Source organism: Scylla paramamosain, unplaced genomic scaffold (assembly GCF_035594125.1).
Source record: "Scylla paramamosain isolate STU-SP2022 unplaced genomic scaffold, ASM3559412v1 Contig47, whole genome shotgun sequence".
NCBI classification, from domain to species: Eukaryota; Metazoa; Arthropoda; class Malacostraca; order Decapoda; family Portunidae; genus Scylla; species Scylla paramamosain.
The window spans coordinates 60,639-79,800 of NW_026973712.1; the positions used below are offsets into that span (position 1 = coordinate 60,639).

Here is a 19,162-nt window from a genome sequence, read left to right on the forward strand (position 1 = left end):
TCTTGCTTTTGGATCGCGTTGTAAACAGTGGTGCGTGAAAACCTTCACAAGGAAAGCCAGGCATGGCACTGTCTTGTCTAGAACCTCTGATTCCATCACCTGTGGTCCCTTTCTTGGCGTGCTCAGCAGCTTGGAGCTGAGTAGTTGGGAAATTGCCATGGGGGTCGCCCCCCTAAAAAGGCTTGCCACTGAGGTCCCCATTGCATGGGGACCTCAGTGGCAAGCCTTTTTAGGGGGGCTCGACCCCCATGGCAATTACCCGGAGTGGCAATCCATTTCAGGATGGAGACCCTGACTGTAAATAGAGTGTTGGGGGATGGGAGAGGGAGGGAGGGGGGGGGAGGGGGGGGGAGGGGGAGGGGGGGGGAGGGGGATCCCACCCCCACCCCAGGAGCGACTCTGATGGCATGCCATATTGTGAGTGTGGGGTTGATCAAGTTGCAATGGGGAAACCTGACAGCAATTTTCCGTAGACTTCAGTGGCAGTCCATGACAGGATGGAGACCCAGGCTTGGGAAAGGGAGGATGGCGATTCACGACGGCAACACCAAGGGGTTGGGGGGGGAGGGAGGGGGGAGGGACGGTGACGGCGACACTGACGGAGAGGTGGGGGGGGCGTGCGTCCTTATCCTTCGGCGACGATGGAATGACTAAATGAATCAATGATGGTGGGTGGAAAATAATTGAGTGAAAGGAGGGGGGAGGGTGTGGACTGGCGGCCAGACGTGGAAGTCGCCACACACACGCGTGGCTAGGGGACTGTGACGGCAATGCCGTGTAGGTCGCCCTTTCACGTCCCCCCCCCACCCCCAACCCACCCACCCAGGGGCGACTCTGACGGCAAGCCATATTGCGATGTTGATCCTGATAGCAATTTTCCATAGATCCATGCTTGGGAAGGGGGGGGTGATTCACGACGGCAAACACCAAGGGGGGGGAGGGAGGGGGGAGGGACGGTGACGGCGACACTGACGGAGAGGTGAGGGGGCGTGCGTCCTTATGCTTCGGCGACGATGGAATGACTAATGAATCAATGATGGTGGGCGGAAAATAATTGAGTGAAAAGGGGGTGGAGGGGGGGAGGAGAGGTGATGGGGGGGCTGGCGGGCAGACGTGGCAGCCGCCCGCCACACACGCGTGATTAGGGGGACTCTGACGGCGCCTGCCATAGAAGTCGCCCTTTCCCTTTCATTCACGGAATCCTGGAGGGTGGGATGACCGAGTGTTGCCATCACGCGTTCCCTCCGACATCTCAATACATCCCCTATGGTCAAGGTCGTCGCGACTGCCGCACGAGATCCCGTTACCTGTCCATCCTTTTTACCTGGAGAAAGCGTCTGTGACGGCCAGGGCGGAGCGGCGGCCTCTTCCACTTTCACCGACCACCAGCGGCATGGCTGACGTAATACTTATGTCGGATGGCGGTCTTATTACTATCATTATTATTATTATTATTATTATTATTATTATTATTATTATTATTACTATTATTATTATTATTATAGCCGACACGTGCTCCCTCCGATATCTCAGTACATTCCCCTATGGTCAAGGTCGTCGCGACTATCCACGCCGTACCGCCATAATCTCCAGTCTGCCGACGTATATATGTCATGAAAAGGTAAAGTTTAAAGTCAGTCTGTTAGTTGACAGGGTTTAAAAAACATGTCATTGAGAGATAGTGACGATATATACGTATACCTATCTTCTCTTGCAGGTGGTAGGTCATTTCCCAACAACACAACAACAGAATTTGAAAACAGAATCTTACCCATTCATTTAGACACCGGCAGGGATTATGAAGTCGGCCTGTGTAATATTTTATTCCCTAAATATTTCTACTGCATTGCGGAAGGGGATCCAAATTCCAGTATATCGTTCTATGGTCGGGTTAAGCAGTCAGACTTTGATATGTATGAATATAATATGTATACCTATCTACCGGAAAGGAATATCATCTCCAATTTTACCGATAAGAACATACCGGCCATAACTAAGGCAATTAATGGACAGATAGTGAGAGAACTTCAAGCAATCTTGAATGACTCCTTTAAGATCTATTTCCCTTACTCGGATATCATTTATTATGACCGCGACTTGGAGCGGGTCGTTGTGAATAACGCGATTGTCCCTCCTAATGACGATCGTATTTACAGTGATATAAGTATAAAATTTGCATCGCATATAGCTCACATTCTGGGTTTCAATCCAAATTTTCGCTACACCGTCTACTTTCAAAGATCTGGCGACGGCATTTCATCTTCCGACGCCAGCGAAGCTTCCTCCTCATCACCCATAAAATTATTCGCTCAATACGTACCGCGAGCTGATGCAGGGACGGATTATATGTACGTTTATACCGACATCATTTCCCCCTCGCGATTTGGCAACCAACTAGTTAATATATTAGACGTCATACCACTCCCCGGCGACAGCACCAGTAAAGGTGCGAATTCAATTACGTATAAACCACTTTCTGCATCAACTATAGAGAGTGTGGCCATCAAAATTGCTAATCAAAGAGGCAAACCTATTCAGTTTGAAGATGGGGAAAACAGTGTTACTTGCGTGTTACATATAAGACCACGTTAACTTTGCGTCTCGGACGTAAAATTTTGAAGAGAATCGATCAAGGTGGGATAATGGGTGGAGTGGAGGATAATGAAACAGGCAGGTGTTGCCTACTTCCGAGTCAAGGCACGCGCCTCGCGACCATCTGCGCGGGAAGCTTCAGTGTTTCCCCGCGCGGCATGGCGGCCGGGACAAAGTGTTGACAATGTTATAGAAAAAAAAAGAAAAGAAAATGGGTGTTCACTGTGGAACAGCAGAGGCGCGGATTTTATGTGAAGTGTGTGGGAGATGGCGCACTAATCCATCCTGCCCCTCATGTGTGGAAGACCAGTGTGATTTATGCGAGCGGTGTGGACTTCTGTTTCCACATCCACCGCCAGAACACACCTGCGAAGTTGGCAATCCTGCTTCTTCTGGTAAGCATTATTACTTATTTTGGCGGGAATGTATAATAATAAAGATGAAATGACTGTCAATCTTTACAAGTTTGAGCTCTGAGCACATCTTCCTGTACAGGCTCACACTCGATTGAGGTTGAGCAGAACGCCGGCGTAGAAGGCCCACGTCGGCGGACGTCACAAGGCGACATCCCACGCGGAGGCGGGGGAAGAGGTGAGAAAAAAAAAATACTACAAATAATAAAGCAATAAATACGGTGCCACCGCCACTACTAATATTCTTTTTTTTAAGACTCGCCACGGCCGGGACCGAGTGGATTATCGGGGAACGTATTCAATTCTTCCGAGACTTCAAGTCCTTCACTACCTACACAAGGTAAATATCAATTCAATAATAATAATAATAATAATAATAATAATAATAATAATAATAAACTGTCGCTGCTACTTCTATTTTTTCTTCCCAGACACGCCACAAGCGGAGGCGGACCACGATGAGCGCAGCATGGCAGGAGAGTCGGCGGATGCAGACCTTGACGAGCGCGGGATGCCGGAAGAGCCGCGGTTAATTGACTCGAGGGAAAATTTTATGAGGAGCTTCACCAGACATCAATATGACATACCTGATCATGTAAGCAGAGATCCACTCGGTCTACTTACCGAATACAGGGAGTTCTTTATACGGGAAATTAGATCATATTTCACGTCACACGGCTCGCCATTCCCCCCCACCCTGAAAATATTTTCACACATTTCTCTGTTACTAGTGAAATTCTCTACCTTAGGCGAGGATGAACATCGAGTCATTCATATTGCTTTTAGAGCACGACTGATCACCTATCAAGATGTGCCTGACCTTGTTGATTTATGGATCCATCAGCTGAACAGTCGGCTGGAAAGCCTTACCAGCGAGACTGAAGGATCTGGTTTTATCATTTCAAGAGTACAGAATTTTTTCATCAACTATTGCTTGCATGTCGCATGTAGTGGCATAGGAGATTATGTTGCTTATCCTAGAGGCGTGCGAGGAGGGAATGAAATTTTCAATCCTGATGGCCGACATTCATCCTGTGTTATTCAGTGTTTGGCGGCTTTCAGACTTCATGCTCGAGGTGTACCTTGGAAAAGAATTCCAAAAATATTACGGAGACGGCATGGCGGAGAGAAATACGTCACGCGCGGAAAAGTAGGCAGTCCAGTGACTTGGGAGAACTTGAGTCAGTTAGAAAGGTTAAATTGTCTGTCTCTGGACGTTTATACACTGACAAAAAGCGGTGAGATATACTATTTAACATTATCAAGAAAAGGCTCGCGGAAGTATAAAACTGTAGTCTCACTCCTTTTACTAGGTGGAAAACATATGACGCTCATTAAAGACGTGGAGAAGCTGCACCGGAAATTGACGAGAAGCAGTCCCACCCCAGAGGGTCATCAGTTTTGCAAAGTATGTTTCAGCTCAGTTCCCAAGTCTGTCAGTTTGAGCGATCACGAGTGTCACTGCGACTTCACTCAAACTCTTCTCTTTCCAGGTGACGGTGAAAAAGTAAAATTTAAAAATTTTGCCTACACCTATCAGCCTGCATACTTAGCATTTTTTGATTTTGAAACTATGATAAAACCTAAGGAGAATAGGAGTGTGATAGCTGAACATGACCCAATTGGATACTCGTATCTCATCATCAATAGGCATGGAGATGTCGTGGAAAAGAGAAGTTATTTCGGTGAAGATCCCGTGAATAATTTCATTGATAGCCTATCCAATGCTTGGGGAATCATCAAGGAAAGTGTAGTTAGCTATCCAATTAGCATGTCTGCGGAGGATGAAGCCCACTTCAAACGTCAGCGTCACTGCGAGCTCTGCCGTCAACCCTTTAATGTGAAAACCCCACCTCATAAACATCACGACCACTCATTACCACAAAACAATTACAAGGGGGCTTTGTGCGCGCGATGCAACCTCCAGTGTCGTGACATGAGGAAATATCTCATCACTCTGGCACATAATATGAGCTTTGACGTCTCCTTAATCATAAAAGACCTTCACTTGCCAGAGTCGCACGTGGACATCCTTGCCAAGTCAGAATCGCATTTATTGAAAGTAAGGATTAAGGAATTGCAGTTTCAGGACACGCTTTCCATTATGAATGCTGGCCTCGGTCATCTCGCTCAGAGTCACGTGCAGGCGGGCTATAGCACGCGTTACGCCCAGGAAATGGTGAATTACCTCCCCGAGGATGTAAGGCGTGTAATTTGCACTCAAAAACAGTTTCTTTGTTATGAGTACATCACCGACCTTGGCCGCTTAGAAGATCGACAATTGCCACCTCGTGAGGCATTTTATGACACGCTCAAGGGGAAGGCTCTGCCACCTGGAGAATATGAACACGCTCAAAGCGTGTGGAGTATGACATCCTGCCGCACTTTAGGCGATTACATAAGACTGTATTGTGAGATTGATGTGGGATTATTAGCCGACACATATCTCAAATATAGATCATACCTGCATGAATTTTATGGGCTGGACGTGTCACATTACGTGTCACTGTCTTCTTATGCTTATGACGCTTTTTTAAAGTCGACAGGCGTTCAACTTGATCCACCTTACGACCCTAACATGTATCACCTGATCAAAAGAAATGTACGAGGAGGCTTTGTAACTTGCGTCAGGCCACACCTGCAGTCAAACCACGAACCCGACGGTGGACCCGGCACCTATGTGTTCTATCTGGACTATAATTCATTATATGCAAGCGTTATGTGTTCCCCCCTGCCTATGGGTGACATCAAAAAGCTTTCTCAGTCAGAGATGGATGATTTTTTGAAGTTGGCATCCAGAATCATGCGACAGATGGCGACGTCGGTTACTGGCTGCATTTAGACAGCTGTGACGTTTCCCCCGACGTAGCTCGGATCACGGACGAGTTCCCTCTGTGCCTCGCACACATGACTATTACAGAAGATGACATCTCACCGTACAGTAAAAGACTGTTAGAAGCTGAGGGTCGTAAGCTGGGGAGGAAAAATCGTAAACTCGTGGCCAGTCATAAGGGACTGAAAGATCATCTCATCAGTCTGGAATTGCTGCAACTTTTACTCTCACTTGGACTGGAAATACAATGTGTTCATGCTATATATAGGTTCAGACAGGCTCCATACCTGAAACCTTTCATAGAAAGGAACGTCGCTCAGCGTAAAAATGAGACGTGCGCCATTAAAAATCGCATTTGCAAACTGATGTCAAACGCAGTTTATGGTAGATCCATGTTATCTGAAGTGAAGTATGGCCTCCAGCAGAAATTAGTGACAAAAAGAAAGTCTTTCCTGAAGTATGCAAGAAATCCATCCTTTAAAAGGGTCCACCAATTAGGCGAGGACCGAGTCATATGTGTCAACAGTAAGAACACGATTAAAATCAGGCAGCCAAATTACTTGGGATACCATATTTTAGAAGTGGCAAAGAAGTACATGTACAACTTTTGGTATCGTGTCATCAAAGCTAATTATGGGGAGAGAGCTAAATTAGCTTATGAAGATACTGACAGTTTCATTTTCAGTCTGCACATACCTACAAACTTAAATGATGAACTGAAACATGGACCCATGGCAAATTTTCTCGACACCAGTAACTTTGCTTCAGATCACCCGTGTTTTAATGGGGAGCGGAAGGGTCAACTAGGCTTGTTGAAATCTGAAACCGGATCCACGCTCATCAAAGAGGCGATTATATTAAAGCCAAAGATGTATTCGCTGCTGTTGGAAGATGACAAGCAAGTATCTCGAGGTAAAGGCATTCCAACTCACCTTCAGCAAAATATATTGCATCAGCAGTATAGGGAAACACTTAATAATGTCGCATGTGGGATGGTGGATTGCTATAATATCAGGAATGTGAAAGGACAAATTTGTACCACTCGTATGCGAAAGCGAACGTTGTCACATTTTGACGACAAGCGCTTTCACGTCGATGGCTATACCTCAAGGGCGTATTATCACCCCGACAATGATCCGCGGGAAAGAGATGTGGAGAATGAGATGGAAGAGGAGGTGGCGGTGGATGTGGGGGAGGTGGAGGTGGATGAGGAAGAGGAGGAGGAGGAGGAGGAGGAGGAGGAGGAGGAGGAGGAAGAGGGGGAGGAAGAGGGGGAGGATGGGGTAATGAGTGGTCTGTGGCGTGATCGGGAGAGACTTTCCGCGGCATTATTCACATCATGATTAAGGGGTAGAGAAAGAGAGGACGCAGCTGCTAGCAGACACCCTTCATGTAATGTAAAAAAACATTTGCTCTGACCACGTAGGCTAAGGAAGAGGGGGAGGTGGAGGATGGGTTGTGTCGTGATCGGGAGTGGCCTTCCATGACATTATTCACGTCATAATTAAGGGGTGGAGAGAGACCGCGGCCGCCAGCAGCTGCCATTCATGTAATGTAAGAACATTTGTTTTGAGTATGGAGTTAAGGAGAGGAATGAGGAGATTGTTCATGTACTGTAAGGACATTTGTACTGCCCACGTGGGGATAAGGAGGATGAGGAGGAGGAGGTAATGTAAGAACATTTGTACTTAGGTTAAGGAGAGGGGGGAGAAGGGGGGAGGTTGAGGAAGAGGTGTGGGTCGGGGGAGATCCACGTCATAATTAGAAGGCAGGGATGAGGATGCAGCTGGGAGGTTAGTTATGCTGTTACCTACATGACCATGTAAATAAAGGTTAAGTAATAAATACTGTAAACATATCGTAGCGTCTTTTAGTAACCCTCTGAACTTAACATGGACAAGACATTTAGCGAAGAGATGCTGAATCTCTTCAGATATCCTGCACGCATAATTATTGCAGGTTATACAAATTCCGGCAAAACACACCTCTGCAATAAAATTATAGAGAAATATCAGCATGGATTTAACAGAATTATCATTTGTGGCGTCTCATCGCATTCGCTGCAGCAGAATTCCCCTTTTCAAGATAAGGTCGAAGTGCATGAGAAAATTATTGATCCCGTGATGGATGATAACAGTCCATACGCCGACCCGCAAACGCACACACTCCTGATATTAGATGACAATTTCCTCACGGCTGGCAATTCTCAAACGATAGCAGAGGCTTTCACCAAAGGGAGACATAAAAATTTGTCAGTTATAATGATAGCACAGAATGTCTTTTTCCCCGGAAAGTATGCTAGAACGATAACTTTAAATGCCTCACATTACATTCTTATGAAAAACAGAGATATATATCAAATTGAATGTCTGGGCAGGCAACTTTATGGAAGGGAGCGCGCCAAACACTTTGTGGAAATTTATAAAAATGTCGTGCTTAGACGAGATCACGGTTATTTGTTGTGTGATTTATCCCCGAACGCACCCGAAGAAATTCAACTGCGCACGAATATTGTGGATGAGTCACCCTGTGAGAAAGTCTATCTGCTATGAACGCCGTTTTGGACGAACTTTACCGGGATATGACGAATCCTGCGGCTTTAGGAGGTGTGCAAGCACTCTACAGAGAGGGGAAGAAAAGGGATAAGAATCTAACACTCCGCGATGTGAGGGCATTTCTGCAGGGCAACCGCACTTATACGCTTCACAAGCCGACACTGAAACGTTTTCCGCGACGAAAAATTCTCGCTCCTAAACCGTCCGTCATTTTAACTTGCGATTTGGCTGATTTTGCGAGGCTGCACAGACACAATGGCGGCGTCCGATACATCATGTTTTGCCTGGACGTTTTCAGCAGATACTTGAAAGTGGCAACGCTGACAAGTAAATCCGGACACAGTAGCCTGCAAGCGCTGAAAAAAGTTCTAGAGTCGGGGAGTTTTACAGGCGTGTCGCGTCTTTTTACCGATCAGGGATCCGAATTTTATAATCAAGCAGTGAAAAAATATCTAACTTTGAAAGGTATTACCTTGTATTCCAATTACTCGCGTGAAACAAAGGCGAGTTTGGCAGAAAGGGTCATCCGAACCATAAAGACAAAAATATATAAATATCTCACGCAGAACAACACACTGACGTATATTAACGTCTTGCCCACCCTAATAAATACGTACAATCACACCCCACACCGCGGTTTGGGCGGCAACCAAACGCCGGCTCAGGTTCACCACCTCCGCGAGCTGTCACAAGTCAGGAAGCAATTTAAACGAATGTATTTAAATCGGCCAAGGGGAAAGAAAGTTGTCAGTCATAAATTAGACGTGGGAGACATTGTACGCTTGCAACGTGCTTCCCGAACGCAATTTAAATTCAATAAGGGTTATACCGTCAACAATACCGAGGAGCTTTTTAAGATAAGTCGTGTGGATTACTCACATAAAATCCCTATTTATTTCATAAGGGATTTGGCGGGGGAGGACGTGACCGGCGCTTTCTACAGGGAAGAATTAATCAAGTCCTCTCTTCCCTCACATTACCAGGTCGATATATTACGATCGAAGGTCGAGCGAGGTAAGAGAAAGTACTTCGTCCACTGGCGTGGGTACCCAGATAAATTTGACAGCTGGATAGATGCGGACGACTTAGTATAAGATATGGATGAGGAAAAACCATTGATATTGAAGTACAAGGATTTGGTTTTTCTCCTCTCGCACGTCACCCCTAAATTGCGGAAGCAGGTCTTGCAAAGTTTGAATAAGCGCGAAGTCAATTGCATCTCGGAAATATTCGCCAACTTTTTGAAGAGACGCCTGACGGACGACGATACCATCATTAACCGCCTGAAAAAATTCAAGAGTGATATTCGCACTGTAGCCTTGAAGAAGACGCCCGTGTACAAGAAGAAAGCGATTCTAATCTCCAAACGAGGTGGTAACATATTGGCCGCGTTACTCCCGATAGCCGTGTCGGCAATAACAAGTTTACTACAGAGATGAAAGAATATTGTTTAGTTCCCGTCTCAGTTGCCGAGAGGTGTAAGTTTAAACCGACCGACAGCACAACTCAGCACCGATTCACGTCAAAACAAGTCAAGAAAAAAAAAAAAACTTCACTTCCGCTACCGGCCGCCGCCCTCCCCGACGCCGCCAGCGTGACGCCACCACCACGCGCACCTGTCAATCCACCCTTGGATGATTTGATTCGAGTTGCCGTTCCTCCTTCCTTTAGAGAATATGGTTTATCTCTCTTGAAATTATTGGAGGGTAAACCTGGGATTTCATGGGATGAGCGCGGTAACTTACTTCCACCATTTTCTGGCATAAGCGTGTTTGATCTCATACGAGTACTCGGTCACGAAAAGGGGGCCGCGAAAAGACTTTCACCCGATAAGCGTCCATTATTATCACTGCTACTTCGCATGGCGCAACTCCCCGCGGATGCCATCAGAAATACGACTCAACGAAGTAAACTGATAGGTGGCGGGGTCGGTGACATCTGGGAAGCATATTAAATGAGAAAGCTCCCCATCTTACTCTGTAAACGAGTAAGTACATCAATAATACATGAGAGCACGTGTTAGGCGCGTCAGGGGTGCAGGCCCACGGATGGATAATTGATGAGGGTTATGGTCAAAAAAAGGTTCACCCCCCCCCCCTAACCCACATCCCCTAATAAATAATACGTTCCCCGCCCTCCATCCCTTCCCACCAACAAAGGAAAAAAAAATAACACCTGCGTCAATTTGAATGAATAAATTCTACTACGCAGAAGGTGTAATATCGACCAATACGTGTGAATAAAGGTCTGCGATGACACATTTCCCCCTCACTCCCCTCACAGAGGGTTCAACGTGTGGATCAGCCCTCCAATTACTCGTCAAGATGAAGGTGGTCGAGGGCAAGCTGACCGATGGCATCTTCCGCGACCGCCGCTGTTATATCATTTATTCAGTAAATGCCGTCTCCACCGAACCGAGTGGGATTGCGCGGGATCTCAAAACGATTTACCCATACGAGAATACACATGCAGCTAGAAAGAGACTCTACTCGCTTCATCGGGCCACGGCAGACACGAGAGATGACCCAGGACGTATCATTATCCACGCGCCTCCCACAGGAAGCGTAAATCTCCCTCACCTGGTGGCCTGCGTGACTCAGTATGGTTGGGGCGAGGCCGTCGAGGGAAACGAGAAGGCGCGACAGGCAATCGCGACGTCGAAGGATTTGCCTTACGTGGAAGGACTCAAGATGGATACAAGCGTGAATCGACGTCAACACTTCCAGAATTGCCTGAAAAAGATTGCCCTGCTAGCCATGGCGAACGCTGAAGTAGAGCAAATTATTATCCCGGAAGGACTGGGATGTAGAGGTCGCTGCCAGGATGAGTGGAAGAATAATTACCTGCCTATGGTGGAAGGGCTGGCGCAGCGACTTCAACCTTTTGGAGTTGAAACTATTCTGGTGAGGAAGTCTGAATAACTATATCATGTAAATTTTAAAATAAAGTTGATGTGTGTTTGACAAATCGAGTATAAATGTATTCCTTAATTGGGGTGACCGTTATTATTTATTTTGATCATGGCGGGAGCAGCATATCAGACAGAAATAAATAGCCGGTGATTATGCTCGACGTCTTATTCATGACGTGACAACCATCATGACGAGAGCGTTCACACCTCCCACTCGAGCGGAATACGACTTGCTTTTTACGCAAAGCAAAGGTGGAGGCTTAGACGACATTCGGGTTTTTATTCCACCCCATTCAAGAAGAGGTGGCGGTCTATTTTCCGTTTTGAGTGGCTTTGCTAAAAGAGCAATTCCCTTTCTCATGCGCACTGTAGCACCCGAAGCGCTCCAAATGGGAAAAGGTTTATTAACAGATGTTTTAGAAGGGAAGCGACTTCGCGAATCATTAAGAAATAGAGGTGTTGCAGCCGTGAAGGGTGTGGGGGAAAGGATAGTTCGAGGCGGACGAGTAATGAAAAAGAGGAAAGTTGGAGTCGGAAAAAAAAAAAAAAAGAGAAAACCACCAACCAGGCAACTGAAAAGAAAGACTTGCTATAAAGCAGATATCTTCAATATTTAGCTTAGTCGCAAAGATGACTCATTACGGTCCGGATGTGCAGGGTGGAGCGACCTCCACCCCCCTGAGCAATTATCTGACGGCCGTGAGTGAGAACTTTCCGCGGGTGAATCGCTTGCATACCATCGAATCGTCAGTCGCTGCGAGGGGAAAGTTGGACGTATTACCCGTTAATTTAGATGCAAATGCTAATAATCATGCGGGGATCAACGATCCTTACATTGAATTTAGACTGCCTGGTATTCCAGGGCAATTTTTGGATCTATCAACGCTGTCTCTAGAATTGCGAGTTAGCGCGACGAAGGCAGACGGCGCGCCACTAGACGATGGCGATCACGTCGTTTTTAGTAATGGTTTGAATAATACGATGTTTAAGTCATGCGCTTGTTATTTTAACGAACAGCTTGTGGAGTCATCCTCTTTGTTCAACTATCACGCCTTCATTAAAATGATTACAACAATCCCTCAGGATAAAATTGACTCTATCGGTCGCGTCGCCTTCTACCATCGTGATTATGATGGATCAAAAGGCATAATCAATAAATTTGATGAAGACTATTTCACGGGAGGGAATAAAGACGAGAAACAAATGATGAAAGATTGTAAAACGCACGGCATTTCGATGACTGCGCCTTTGTTTTCGGATATATCAAGTCTGGACGCTTATCTGCTTGACTCTGTTGATGTGAGAATTCGATTAGAATTGGCTAACAAAACATGGATTCTTAATTCACACCAAGATGCCAGCAGTTTCAAATTTAAGCTCGAGATGGCTAAGTTATGGGTTGACCGCGTCACGCCACATCCGCCCGCCTTAGAATCGTTAAATAACTCCTTGACTCGAAATCCAATGCAATACACTTTTAATAGAACGCTCAATAAAACGTATGTGTTAGCCGCCAATCAAACGTCTTTGATTGCCGAATTACCTTTCGCGCAAATCATACCTCAAAATTTGACCATGGCAATAGTTGATATGGACAGCTTACAAGGCGTAATTGATAAGAATGGTTTATATTTTCAACACGCCGATCTGTCACATGTACATATCACCGTGAACGGGGCGACCATTTATAACGTTCGCAGCTCTTTCCCGCATCACGCGTCAAAATTGTTTTACACGACCCTTGAGTCACTAGGATTGGACACGCGTAATTCCCTAACATTTGATGCATTCAATAAAGGTCGGACAGTATGTTTCTTTAACTTTGTGACGGAGGACGTGCACAATGCCATCCCTCTGGATAAATCAGGAAATCTAAGAATTAATCTGTCGTTTGCCAAGGGACGTAATCACAACCGCGTCATAATGTTTTTCGCCGACACTACTGGCGTCATAGAAATTGATCATTATCGTCACGTTCGCTGCATTGTCCGCGCATAAGCCGTCATGAATGCACGTGAAATACAGGCCGGTCTAGCAGGCATCTTGGGCGATCGAGTTTATTTTTTAGGCTGTCACGATCATCGCCATGTGACAGATCTGATAAATCTTGCCAGAAAACAGGTGAAGCCATGCGTTTTCATTCTAAATACATTGAGTGACTCAAAGACCATGGGCCACTGGATTACTGTTTATCTTAATTTTCAAAGTCAGACCATAGGCTATTACGATAGCTATAACTTGCATCCCAAATACAATTCCGCTGTCTTACATCATTTTATGCAAACTTGTCCACATATGAAAATTAGCACATTAAATTATCGACTTCAGGGGTTGAATTCCCTCGTGTGTGGCATTTATTGCATGTTCTTTTGCCTTCTACTGAGTTGGCATACATTAAAACGTGCAATGTGCATTATTCACGCCACCTTCAAAAAGCATCAATATCTATATAATGACAAAAAAATTACTCGTATGGCATACGTAATATTTCGTAATATGCCGCATTGCATGCCTACGTTTTGCCCAGCCGGCAGCCAGGCGAGATGTCGTAACATCTGTAAAGCGGTAATAAGGTAGATTGGGGGGTGGGGTGGGGGTGGGAAAGGGGGTCAATATGGGGTAATTGCTGACGGATAAGCGTCACTTCGCCATCACCTCTCAACCCAGTCGGACGTCGAAGCCTCATCTCCAAGAATGGAGCAAGCTAACAAACATTTCATCTTGAGAACTGCGGGTGAGTACGCCATTACCTTGCACGGCATCTGACATCTTCACCATTGTAAATTACATTAACGTTCTTTGCCAATGAATAAGAAGAGGGAGAGTGGGAGGGGAAATAAAAACTTTTCCATTGTTCTCATCGTTTTTTTTTTTTTTTTGTCTGTTACAGAACGCATCTCTTTCCGCTTTGATATCTATCTGGGCGATGCTGGGGGTAAGCGAAGCCGTGCTGACCATGAGGATGTCAATGTGGAGAAAATGTCAGAACCTGCAAAGAAGAAATTGATCTTTAGTGATGACGACATGTCGCCACTGCCGGCCAGCCCACCTCCTGACGCTCCATCAGGACAGGAGTCGCAACAGCAGCAGCCGACATCGCAGTCGATTCCGCCACCTCAGGAGTCGCTGATGCCACCTCCGACCGAAGCACAGCCGCAACGGTCAGATGAGTCGACAGTAGGCGGCAAAGAGGGTCAGGAGGTGAAGAAGAAGTCGCAGGAAAACAGAAAAAAAAAAAATATTCCCCCTAACACGCCAGAGGACGACAGCACACCAAAACTCCCCGTTGCTCCAGCCGCCCCTCGTAAGAAGCTGGTTCCTAGAGTTATTAAAACTACGCCCGTCATTGACAGCGATGACGATGATCTCTTCGCCTTCAATTCGCAAATGTTTTGAATGAAAGAGATGTATTTGCCCTAATAAGCAATGAGCTGTATTTGTCCTAATAAAAATAAAATGTTCCATCGACTCTGCATAACCTTTCTAATAATAATAATAATAATAATAATAATATTAATAATAATAATAATAATAATGATAGTAATAAGACCGCCATCCGACATAAGTATTACGTCAGCCATGCCGCTGGTGGTCGGTGAAAGTGGAAGAGGCCGCCGCTCCGCCCTGGCCGTCACAGACGCTTTCTCCAGGTAAAAAGGATGGACAGGTAACGGGATCTCGTGCGGCAGTCGCGACGACCTTGACCATAGGGGATGTATTGAGATGTCGGAGGGAACGCGTGATGGCAACACTCGGTCATCCCACCCTCCAGGATTCCGTGAATGAAAGGGAAAGGGCGACTTCTATGGCAGGCGCCGTCAGAGTCCCCCTAATCACGCGTGTGTGGCGGGCGGCTGCCACGTCTGCCCGCCAGCCCCCCCATCACCTCTCCTCCCCCCCTCCACCCCCTTTTCACTCAATTATTTTCCGCCCACCATCATTGATTCATTAGTCATTCCATCGTCGCCGAAGCATAAGGACGCACGCCCCCTCACCTCTCCGTCAGTGTCGCCGTCACCGTCCCTCCCCCCTCCCTCCCCCCCCTTGGTGTTTGCCGTCGTGAATCACCCCCCCCTTCCCAAGCATGGATCTATGGAAAATTGCTATCAGGATCAACATCGCAATATGGCTTGCCGTCAGAGTCGCCCCTGGGTGGGTGGGTTGGGGGTGGGGGGGGACGTGAAAGGGCGACCTACACGGCATTGCCGTCACAGTCCCCTAGCCACGCGTGTGTGTGGCGACTTCCACGTCTGGCCGCCAGTCCACACCCTCCCCCCTCCTTTCACTCAATTATTTTCCACCCACCATCATTGATTCATTTAGTCATTCCATCGTCGCCGAAGGATAAGGACGCACGCCCCCCCCACCTCTCCGTCAGTGTCGCCGTCACCGTCCCTCCCCCCTCCCTCCCCCCCCAACCCCTTGGTGTTGCCGTCGTGAATCGCCATCCTCCCTTTCCCAAGCCTGGGTCTCCATCCTGTCATGGACTGCCACTGAAGTCTACGGAAAATTGCTGTCAGGTTTCCCCATTGCAACTTGATCAACCCCACACTCACAATATGGCATGCCATCAGAGTCGCTCCTGGGGTGGGGGTGGGATCCCCCTCCCCCCCCCTCCCCCTCCCCCCCCCTCCCCCCCTCCCTCCCTCTCCCATCCCCCAACACTCTATTTACAGTCAGGGTCTCCATCCTGAAATGGATTGCCACTCCGGGTAATTGCCATGGGGGTCGAGCCCCCCTAAAAAGGCTTGCCACTGAGGTCCCCATGCAATGGGGACCTCAGTGGCAAGCCTTTTTAGGGGGGCGACCCCCATGGCAATTTCCCAACTACTGAGCTGAGCCCTGGCGGAACGCACCACGCGCACCAATCAGAGGCCTCGATTTGAGCCTAACAGCCAATCAGATGCAAGAACGATACAACTGTGGTAATAGTATGTACTATATATATATATATATATATATATATATATATATATATATATATATATATATATATATATATATATATATATATATATATATATATATATATATATATATATATATATATATAATATATATATATATATATATATTATATGTATTCCATGGTGCATTAAGTTGGAAGTACGTACGTAATAAGTTGTTTTCTTTTTGTTGTTGTGTAAATGCAGGCTACTATGGGTTTAAGAGGCCGTGTTACGTCGTTTTTCTGGAATACTCTAACAAACAGGTGAATTATTTCCATCAGTAGGGTCCAGTGAGAACAGTGTGATGTACGTATATTATGTGCGGATTCTGAAATGCTTCCGCGTCTTATCTGGACAACCTTTAACAGGCTCTCGTGGGAATTACTGGCATTTCCAAGCGTGTGTTCGTGATTGCAGTGATAGGAGTGACAGTAGTTCAGCCTTATTAATCGGGACAGTTCAGAGAAAGTGACTAATCACTTCTGTGGTCTTTGAAGACAATAGTGATGGCAGAGCAAAGTCTTTCAGAACACCGGCCTTGCACTTGCTGGTGGCGTCGTGAAGGATGAAGCAGCAGAGACAGTCGACCAGCAAGTCACTCACTTCCTTTGTCCCAGGAGTAAGTATCTGTCCTTACACCCGCGCAAACCACCAACATCCGCCTCACTCAAACAAGCTGTCACCCATGCAACCAGTCTGTCCATTACAGTATTAGCAAAATTCCAATCATCATGGGTGTGTCGTGTCTTCAAAATTCATGTTTACTTTGCAGAACAGTGAAGCTTGTCGTGGCGTCAGCAATTTGCTGCAGCAGGTTGCTTCATGTTTCGCTGCTTGGAGGATTCCACTTATTATTGACGTGTCATTTCTTCATATGTCATATTTACTTTATAAAATTGTGCAGGTTTTCACAGCAGACAAACAGGTGTTTCCTCGGTACACACACCAGGAGAAGACTTCCTGCATGGTGGTGCACTCAATTTCTTCAAGTAGTGCACAAGGAAGAGGACTTTTGAAAACATGAGGAGCTGACGCACAATGAAGCAGCTGATACAGCAGCACACAATACGGCAACACTTTACTGCTCACTCAAAGTATGGCAAGGACACTGACTTCCGTGAATGAGACGACACGATGAGCTCAGCGTGAGAAAATCAGTGTGCATTTGGCAACGTGCCTCCAGAGTGTTTACAGGACAGCGGTGACCTGCCACCTTGTCCTCCTTGCCGTGCGTGTAATACCCATTCACCTCTACCTCTTGTACAGTGTAGCCACTTCATACACTATAAAGTATCTTCAGAGTCCACCTATAAAATCACCACCATATTTGTCTTTTCCACTTGTCACGCCAACCTCAACTGGAACACGACACGTACAACAACAGGCTGAGGTTTTACCAACACTAATTTTACCTATTTCTTAATAGGTAGCTGGACCCAATATTAAAACTGTAGTCTGTTCAGAGAATGAAGTCCGTTCAAGGTGGGGCAAGTATGGTGGTTTACCTCTAGCCATGCTGCCAAATCAACCTTCGTACATGGGCCTCTCTCTTTTGTTTCCCATACGTGTGCTGTTTGAAAGTGATAGTTTATGTATTCTTTATATACTAAAGGAAGCTACATAGTACAATGAGTGTCGATGTTTAAGATTATTATCTCAATTTGTATAAATTCTATGACCTGGCAAATATTTTTTTGTTCTGGTACTGGTGGTGGTGGGGCATCATTTAAAGGGATTAGCACTCCCACGTAGTTGTGTGTGTGTGTGTGTGTATGTGTGTGTGTGTATATATATATATATATATATATATATATATATATATATATATATATATATATATATATATATATATATATATATATATATATATGAGAGAGAGAGAAACAGGTGCGAAGGAAGGGAGACAGACTGTTAATCTGATAATTGGCGGACGAACTGGCAACGTCGCACTCATGAGAATTCCAGAATCTGCCACACCTTGAACGAACTTCATCCTCTGAACAGATTATAATATAGGTGTGTGTGTGTGTGTGTGTGTGTGTGTGTGTCAAAACTGTCTCCTAGTAAATGCTAATAGTGAATACCGTGTTATAATATATATATATATATATATATATATATATATATATATATATATATATATATATATATATATATATATATATATATATATATATATATATATATATATATATATATATATATATATATATATATATATATATATATATATATATATATATATATATATATATATATATATATATATATATATATATATATATATATATATATATATATATATATATATATATATATATATATATATATATATATATATATATATATATTGATAATATTAAGAGGAGAAATGTACTGTTATTAAAAGGCTATTATATCATAAGAAGACATTTTTTACAGTGAAAAGAAAACTCAACAAGTATTATCATAATTTTCATTATATGTATGACAAATTTGCTTCCACTACATCTAAAAAAAAAATAGAAAAAGATTAACAGCAAAAAGAGGAAATGCATGAATGAATGAGTGAATGAGCCAAGGACGTGACCATGTAAAGGGTGTATTCTCAGGTCATTATGGGCGGTGGCGGGGTGGGGGGGTGATGGTCAAGGGGGGGAGTGGAGGCGGGGAGTCAGGTAAACATGGGCTTTCCCCATCTAATGACCCGAGAACTCCGCCACAGTGCCACAATTTGCCCATGAGTACATTCATTAACCCATCACCATGGAATTCATCTCCTGCACCACCACCACCACCACCACCACCACCACTGCACTTGTTTCAAAGCCCATCCTCAGTGTACACATTTGCCTGTCTCTCTCTGTGTGTGTGTGTCATTAGGGGATGTTTAATTGTGATTTAACTAATTTTAATATTTTTTCTTGTTG

General features: G+C 45.3%; 1 protein-coding gene across 2 annotated transcripts; it reads left to right on the forward strand.

Annotated features, from left to right (window-relative positions):
- The first annotated feature begins 879 nt into the window (after positions 1–879).
- On the forward strand, positions 880–15,389 carry LOC135098139 (uncharacterized). 2 transcript variants are annotated; one of them, XM_064000339.1, is made up of 5 exons: positions 880–2,987; positions 3,088–3,183; positions 3,262–3,345; positions 3,437–3,600; positions 14,195–15,383. In XM_064000339.1, the coding sequence occupies exons 1-5, from the start codon at positions 2,804–2,806 to the stop codon at positions 14,309–14,311; spliced, it is 645 nt and encodes a 214-aa protein (XP_063856409.1). In that variant the 5' UTR covers positions 880–2,803; the 3' UTR covers positions 14,312–15,383. The 2 variants fall into 2 exon arrangements, with proteins under 2 accessions (XP_063856409.1, XP_063856411.1); XM_064000341.1 differs by lacking the exons at positions 880–2,987; positions 3,088–3,183; positions 3,262–3,345; positions 3,437–3,600 and adding an exon at positions 13,891–14,038 and having other exon boundaries at positions 14,195–15,389.
- The last annotated feature ends 3,773 nt before the right edge of the window (positions 15,390–19,162 follow it).